The sequence below is a fragment of the Cariama cristata genome, unplaced genomic scaffold, assembly GCF_000690535.1.
Source record: "Cariama cristata isolate BGI_N322 unplaced genomic scaffold, ASM69053v1 scaffold10211, whole genome shotgun sequence".
Taxonomy (NCBI): domain Eukaryota; kingdom Metazoa; phylum Chordata; class Aves; order Cariamiformes; family Cariamidae; genus Cariama; species Cariama cristata.
Genome location: NW_009597505.1, coordinates 5,023 through 13,829, shown reverse-complemented (window position 1 = coordinate 13,829; position 8,807 = coordinate 5,023). Strand labels below are relative to the sequence as shown.

The 8,807-nt window shown below is 37.2% G+C and overlaps 1 protein-coding gene across 1 annotated transcript in view; it reads right to left on the bottom strand.

The window, feature by feature from the left end:
• Positions 1 to 271: 271 nt before the first annotated feature.
• TTC38 (tetratricopeptide repeat domain 38) overlaps positions 272 to 8,807 on the bottom strand; it is a gene marked incomplete at its 5' end in the record, with an annotated part of 13,551 nt that continues 5,015 nt past the window's right edge. The window contains 5 exons of the mRNA XM_009708910.1: positions 272 to 461; positions 3,274 to 3,439; positions 4,366 to 4,447; positions 5,301 to 5,339; positions 6,487 to 6,546. Coding sequence (XP_009707212.1) covers positions 272 to 461; positions 3,274 to 3,439; positions 4,366 to 4,447; positions 5,301 to 5,339; positions 6,487 to 6,546 — 537 coding nt within the window. The remainder of the gene's footprint in view (positions 462 to 3,273; positions 3,440 to 4,365; positions 4,448 to 5,300; positions 5,340 to 6,486; positions 6,547 to 8,807) is intronic.

Sequence of the window (8,807 nt, the reverse complement as noted above, 5' to 3'; positions counted from 1 at the left end):
TAAATTATAATATATAAATTATAAGACATTTATAAGACACATATATGTCTTATAAAAGACATATAAACATGTTTTGTTTACCAAATTATTAAAACCATTGAGGAACGAAACATACCGAGAAGAAAAATTAAATAGCTAACACTGCTAATAAGTGCTTGCTAACAGGATTCAGTCACAAGCACAGTTTAGTTTTTCACTTTCTAAAAAAGAAGGGCTGTTAATAATATAAGTAAGTGCCTAAGAGAGGCCACTGAAAGAGGATTAAGTCACATCAAAAAAGTCTTTTCTTGATCTCCTTTACCTGAGCATTACTGCCTCCTAGTTGGATTAGTTGATAACGGATTGGGTACAGCAGGTCAACAGCTTTGTCACAGTTTCCATTTTCAAACTCGACAAAAGCCTGGCACAGTGGCAAGCCCAAACTAGGAGCCAGGGAAAGCTCGTGGTCTCCATGAGGTGCTCTGAGAACAAGAAAGTGGTTAACTCCCATAAGTCAAATTATAAATATGCATATTTCAGTGCCAGCCTGTCACTGCCTGCAGACAGAGGGTGCTTTTTATTTATTTTTTTTTTTACTGCACAAAGCCTTGTGTTTCAGGTACTTTATTTAGACAACATCTTTCAGTGTGGTTATGGTACTCATCAATCAGCTTTCATTCTTCTGAATGTATCTGCAAAAGGCACAAGCCCAACCCTTTTGCCTTTGCAATAAAGAGTTTTGGCTAGAAGAGTGAGAAACCTGCACAGTTTCTCTTCTGATGATCTCACCAGAACATCCTACTGCTAGTTCTTTGACTGTCCTCATCTCTGCCAAAAGTGGCAATCAACCAGTCCCTTGCAAACGGCTCCAAATAATGACCTTGCGAACCAGCTCGCCACACAGCACTGGAGTGGGCCGCAGTGCCTCACCGTCTTTGCAATATAAACTGTCGTCTTCCCCATGACCGCTCTCAAACTCTGCTCTTTTATTCTAACCATGACAGACTGTTTTTAGGCCCACAAACAACAGATCTAGCTAGCAATGGTTTTTAGCTAGCTCTTAAGGTGGTTTTTTTTTTCCCTTTTCTTTTTTAGTGCTTGCATCCTAACCCATGACAATATGCCTGCAGAAAAACATACACACTCTAGCAGGCATCTTTGCCAATATTAAAAAAAAACAACAAAAAAGTTAAAATACAAGTAACCAAACTGTAGCTTTTCAGTCTATAGGCAATACCTGCAGGGGACAATGTGGAATTGGGTTTTTCCACTGCTACAGAAGCAGCTGACAGCAGTGCCATTTCAGTGCCAAAAGGTTGGGTGGCAATATGAGGAGAGGAGGGCTTTCTGTCCCAAGCAATATAAATCGTTCCTGAGAACACAGGGCACAGGTCAATGCTATAAATTCTCTCTGTTGTTTAGAACAGATTTTTCTGTAAACTTTCCAATTAAATCTTTAATATTGAGGAACCTTAGTCACTGGCTTCTGTTTTGAGTGCTTGCAACGACAGCTGAGAGTCACACTCCCATGCTAGTACCTTAAATTTACCAAACACAGAGCACACTCTGTGCTCTCCTCCTTGAGTCAGTATTACAACTTTCCCACTTCTTCCACTAGCTCAGTGTTGGTTCTTCAGTATGCAGTGCTGCCCTATGTGTTTATCATTCCTTAAACAAAATACGGCATCCTGGGAAGTTAGAAGTGCACAACAGATGTGCATTTTAAGTAAGTAGTTTGAGATAATCAATAATGAAAATGCTGAAACAATTCTTCATTTAAATGTTTGTTCCAGCTCTCTGAGAAAACGCACAGAGATGGAAGACTGATTTTTTTTTTTTCCTTTCTCTTGCAACTGACCTGAAGTATTGATTCCTGAAGAACAACACCCCCCTCGCATTAACTAACAGCTCCATCCCTGAAAATAAGGACGTGACAGCAACCACCAGAGCGCACCATGGAATACTTTACAAAAACAAGTCTTGTCAACTTCAAATTGCAAAGGATAGTGAGAAACATTAATGAAAAGCCAAGAATGACTGTTGTTGGTGCCAAAGTTTTCTGACTGCTTTTTTAACACATAAAAAAGGCATCTTAGGTATCACTGAGCTATTACGTATGTCGTGATACACATAAATTAATCCATTAATCAACCCAAGCATTAATATAATCCCTTCATCTCACAGTCTGTTTTCTCAAATAATAAAATCAAGCTTTATAATACTTCAAACTACAGCTAAAAACGTACAGCTGTATTACTACAAAAGGCTGACCACACAGGCAAAAGGAAGCACTCGGGGAAAGGAGAAGGAGCGTATGTTCATTAAAGCTTCCCTGAAGTGGTGTGCATGTGCAGTTTTATATACTTTATATATACTTACATATAAGATATTCACCATTTCCTACTTCAGCCAAATTAGACATGCTTAAGGCTTGATTTGACAGTTACTTGTTTTCATAAGTATTCTTAAAAATTGCATTTATTTTTTATTACTTTTGACTGATAGGTATTATAGTCAGGAAGAAATAGTGACAATTTCAGGTTCTCCTTCCTTCTTTTTTAAGGCAAGGGAAGCAATAGCTGCTGAAACAGAGGAAAAACAGGGTGCAGGGGGGGAAGAAATTGCATTTAAAGCATCCATGTATCACCCCCTTCAAAAAATCAAGGCAATTTACTGGTATTTCATACACAAGGAAACACAAAAAAGACATTGTTTAGATGAAATACTTAAATATTCATTTTTTTCAAATAATTTGATTTGAAAGCAAAATATTCTCTATGATTACTTTAGCAGTACTTGAAATTCAATTTCCTGCAGAGGTACCTCACAATGCATCAAACAGTAGCTACTAGAATATCACTACCAACGAATGCTCTATTATGAAAGAACCTTCTAAACCAGAACAAAAAAGAACCACCACAGATAGCTGACACTTATTGTAGAATGCTCTTACTAATATACAGGTGAAAAACTTCATTTGTCTTAGGTAACATAGCTTAGGGTGAACTCATTGAAAGGAAATATAGAGCAACTGTTCAGTTAGCGTTCATGACCTCCAATGTAAGAGATTTCTGCTGAACAAGATGAGAAACCCCTCTAGACATTAAGTAAAAACTGAATAATTATAGGGATCTCCTAAGTGGAGACTGGACTACTCAAACCAGACATGTCCCAGTGGCATGCTAAAGCAGGCAAGAGCATGTTGTAGCGCTTCAGCAAGCCAGAGACGTTATCACCCTGAAGTTCAGAGGACAAAATCTTTATTGAATACAATACTTTAATTTGCTTGCTTACTTGGCAAGTTCCTGAAGAGTTGTTAAAAGCTCATCAGTAGTTTTGTGGTCTTTGGCTCCAAGCGAGGACATCAAGATGTGCACATCATTGAACAAAAGAACGTGATCTTTGGTGTGCTTCTTTGTAAGCTGGAGAACATTGTTCCACCTGTCTTCAAGCTTTACTCCTAAGAGTAAAAAATATTTTTCTCAATAAAAATACCACCTACGAACCCACAACGTTGCAATATACTTTCAGTCACCCAGCATAAACAGCATTTCTACTCAACTCAAGAAAACATTCCCTGATGTGGCAAAACTTATACAGTAATGCTCAGCTGCAGTCTGCTGTATTTGGGCAGAGTTTACTGACTGTCACCAGTTTATCACCAATATTCTAGATTGCATTATGTGAGGTTCTGGCTTTATTAGGAGATTGCTCATGTCTTCTTGGAGATGATGCACACAATGAACCATCTGTAGCCATCAAAAAAATAGTGATGATATAGATTTCATAAACAAACCTAATGCATCATTAGTGTTTTAGCAGAATACTGTGGATATAACATCCGTCCATCATCCCCCCCCTTCATGAACTCTAGTATAGAAACACTATCTTAAAAAAGTTAAGGAGAAATGCCACTGAGTTAGGAGAATACACAAAAGCCAGGGGCTAACATATATGTACTAGCTATTTCAATCAGTATCAAACCAGAAAGTTAGATACTTAACTTGAAATTTACTTCAAGGAATGTCTACAGCTTGTTAGAGGCTTATGTACCTGACTGTTCAGCCTCAAATCTCCAGGGACAGTAGAAGTGAATTTGTCAAAAAAGAGATATGTGACCTATGCTAGCTTGAGCTGAATGAAATACCATACTGACATGAAAACAAAAAAAAAAAGCTCTTGGAAAGAATAAAGGTTATGGACACCATTACGAATTTCACATTGAGGCTTTTCTCAACAGCAGAATTTTCTTCTGTAACACTGACCATGCTTGCTCTGTAAATTTATTTAAATATTTCTCCAACATGCAAGGCAGGGGAAGGGGGAGGCAACAAGAAAACTGTTGTCCTTACAGTTTTAAAAAAGAATGCCAGGTGGGTATCCTACCTTCCAGATGAAGCCTGTACAGCATCGAAGAGTTATCGACTATATCCAGCATGCTTCCACTTGACAGACACCGGGGAGCAATCTGTAATCACAGGTATTCATAAGCTGCCCCACTGATGTGCTAGTGGGAACTTATTCAGATACTCAAACTTATTTTCACGGTACAGAATTAATTTTATCTTTTTATTCATTCAAAAATACCTGTTTTGAAGCAGCCCTAACTGCATCTTTCCTGAATACAGCAATTTGCAACGACAAACACTTACATTGCTTCAGTTGTCTTGGTTTTCCTGTTATGCATATGCAGTAAGTATGGAGAGTCACCAACGTGTTGGTTTTTTTTTTTTTTTTCAAAAATAGTGCCATAAATGTTGCTTCACTTTGCCTAGGTTAGCAGGTGGAGTCTGCCCAGCAGCTTTCTCAATGCTTGTATTATTTTTATAATCCTTTCAAAGCTGTGTTATCCTATCTAATTTGATACTGCTTATTTACAAAGAATGTTTTGAAATCCAGGCAGTAAAGAACTATAATAAATTAACTAGGAACGAAAAGACATGCTTCTGTTGACTTAGTACCCAACATGCAAAATCAGTTCTTTGTACAGGTAACTTGACTCCACAGGAAAATTATTTTACATCCTTTTAAAAAGCATGATTAAGAAACACAGACAGAATGGAAAACTACCAACAGTGCCGTTGTAGCTCTTTCAAGCACAAGCATAAGAAAAACTTGAACTATGTAACACGCAAGTCTTTTGGGCATTTTACCCAAAACTGTTGAGAAACAATTTCCCTAAAAAACTGGAACAACAGATGTAAATAACATATATACATATATGGCACACTGTGACAGGTTTCAATCTCATACAGAAGGAAGAAAGCACGTATCATGGTCTTACGCACGTTCTCTGTAAAGAAAAAAAGGCTCCTACTCACATGATTGTCATAAATTGTCAAAGCAGCCTCATATTCCCCCTGTAAAAGCAAATGAGGATTGCGTGATTAACATTCAGACACAGTAACCAGAAGTGACTGGTAGTAACCAAAGATGTACACACAATTAAGAGATGTCATAATATTACTTCACAACTGCCTCCTGACTTGATCAAAACCAACCGAGTCAAAGAAACCTTGAGGTATTAGAAGAAAGAATGGAGTCTAAGATAAACTAGGATTTACTAGGCAAAATGATCAGTATGTTTAGGATTCATTTAATAATAGGTACCAATACTGGTCTAAGTTCACGTGAAGGAGAAAGACAAGATATTACCTCTCATTCTTATGTTCCTTTCAGGGATTTTTGCAAAAATTAGGGCATCCCACAGTGTATGCAAAAAGGTAGGAAGAAAAATAATTTTGAGCAGGCTACAAAGAAGTCGTATAGAAAGAAGGTGGCAAAATAAACAAGCTGTTAGACTATGATCAAGAATTACACTCCTTCTATGTTAATAATACTGAACACAAGCAAGTCACTGTGCTTTCTGACCGAAGTACGCTGCCTTATCAATGATATCACATTTGTCTCCCTATTGAACTGAACCCCGCAAGTGCTAAGCATTATTAAATCCAAGGAAATTCCACATTGCAACCTGACAGGTTGGGTAAAACTGCAACTGTTTTTAAAGGGTTTCAACAATAAGAATTAGTAACATTAATAATGAATAACACTGCCAACCAAATTTAGAGCTTACTGCCTCTTTCTTATCATCAGCAAATTATTGGGCCTGCAAATTAGTATTGAATTTGAAGAGAATTTTGTCTAATTTTTGTCTAAAAGTTAGAGAGTCAAGTTCATCTTTCTACCAAATAACTGTGCCAAGTCTACTTAGTGAGACTATTTGATCTTCAAACGTGCAATAATCTCACAGCAATTTCTCAACATTCTAACAAAGATCCTGGAACTTTGACCAGTGTAATTAAAACTTCTCAAAATAATTGTAATAAAGGACTAGCTTGTAAAAATGGCATTGTCCTATTTTATAAAAACATCCCTTTAAATAGCCGAAAACAACTCTATAAATGTTAGGTCTGTCTATTAAATAGTGTGAATGTCTATTAAATAGCATATTAAATTGAATGACCTATCTGGACCATAAAATACCTACATGAAAACATTTCTTACCTTTTCAATAAAGTATAAAGCCCAGTGCCAGTAATTATGGCAAGCAAGCATATCACTGTTCTGAAAAAAAAAAAAAAAAAAAAAAAAAAAAGAAGAGAAAATTATTTACAAAATAACTTCGCATTTAAACCTATCTAGTCAGATTTCTGTTTCCTTCTTCAGCAAAACTGAGTATTTCATGAGACAGAAGAGACGAACTGTAAATCGGCTGGCCAGGATACCTTCTTATTTGATACATTTGTCCTTGCAGTTATTCAAGGAGACACCTCAAAAAACAAGGTTTCCCCCAGGTCATTTTCCAGAAAAGAATTTCACTTGGATGCCTCAGAATTCACCCTTCTGCAGTACTTTTTTTTTCCTCAGAAAAAAAACCCACCTCATCTATAACAAGAGTAAGATTTGTCTCGTCTAAAATGTAAGTGTCTTGACTAAAGTAACCGGGATAGAGAGAGGAGAGAGACACCCACCTGAAGAGGGCCATTCATCCCACCCACCTAAACACTCATCTCACACAGAGAGGAATCACCTCTTAAACCTATGTTTTACTACAGACTACAGATGCTGCACTAGATACCGAACACAAGGGCAGTTCATCAGTTGCGATGGGTATTTCCTGGACTGTTCCAACATTGTACTGTCCTTCGCAGCTGGCACCAGAACTTCAAATACCTTCCCTAGCCTGCACTTCAAGACAATGTCATTGCAATTCATTTTTGCGAGTGCACCGAGAATAGACAAACAGGAACAGAATTCCATAATACTTCGGTGAAAATTAAAATACCAGAAAGGTTCATCCCTCTCCTCCCGTTCTCTCCCAGTGCTGTAGTTAAACTTAATGTTCTCACAAGTGGAAAAAGCATCTTTATTTTCATGGTGACAACTTGAACACCTGCTTTCAGGAAGCACAAAGGTTCCCAGTGAATGTCAGAGCTTTATGGTGCCAAGATAAACCACATTCTGGTAATCTTTACTTGTTTAATATTAAATCATAAACCAAACCTGAGCAACTGAAATAGTTAAACGCTTGGCACAAACCTGGTACTATCAAGTTTAGTATCATACTACCATTCTAAACATCATACAAACAAGAACATGGGATTACCTCACTAAATAAAATAAACCCTTTTTTACTCTCGCTGATTTTGAGTTCTGAACTAGATTAAATTGCTAAAGCAGTGGGCTTGTAGGTAACTAAAATAAATAAATAAAAGCAGGCTGTAGGAATTGACCACAACCACGCAGCAGAAAAAACATGGCTATTTAATAATAAACAGCACTGGCAGAGAGGTCCCCTCTGGTAAGGTAATTTGCCCTTTGATTTTGTGCTGAAATATACGGAAAAAACAAATGGCATCTGATTTTTTGGGAAGGCAGAGGAACAAACAAAATAAAGTACTCTGTAAAGAAAACCTGTACAAAATCTTTGCCCCTCTTATTGGGAAGGGGGAAGATTAATTAAAAGCAACACAAGGAGCCTGAGCACTGTGGTAGTACAGATAGATGATCCCGGTCATTAAAATAAAATAAAATTTTCAATTCACCAGGCCAAAATACAAGCAAATTTATTAAAGCCCTCAGAGAGACCTGCTTTTTTCATGTGCTTAAAGTTTGATGCCCTGTGTTCATGATGATTAAGATGAAAAATACTGCACAAAAGAAGTGATTATACACCTTATCATTATGACAATGCTAACTGTCACAAATCTTAACTTAATGGGTCAGGCACAAAGGTACATTGGACAATTCTCCTTACTGATCTTGCACTTTATTGCAATCCAAAAATCAATGATTGGGGGTTTTTAAAGTATCACCCAAATTGTCAGTCCCTGCATCACTGTTTCATTAAAACTAATATAGTAAAGGACAAAATGCTTTCTGGGAAATGACAGATATGAACCTAACGCAAGGGTTTTCCGCCTGCACTTCCAAGCTTGGTACCTCAATGCTTAACTTAAAAAAAAAAAAATTTAAAAAGTGCAAAATAAACAGTCCTTCTAGTCTCATTATCCAGCCCTGTTCTGTGGGTGAGGTGGAATGGGCAGCTCAGGTGACTCTAAATAGACTCTTGCAGGTTCTAACAAATTCAAACCTCACAGCCTTCTGCTCTGAATAGAACATACTTAATCATTGGGAAAACACATGCTGTCCAACACAAATAAAAATTAAGCTTCCCTTACAGCCGAGGACCATATGACAGACTAATTAACCTGTTCAGTACTCTGATACTCAAATATGTTGGACATACAAAGTAACTTCAGTACACTAGAAAAGAGACAAGTGCATAATATCTCTTTTCTTTACAGTCAACCTTTAAAACTCTT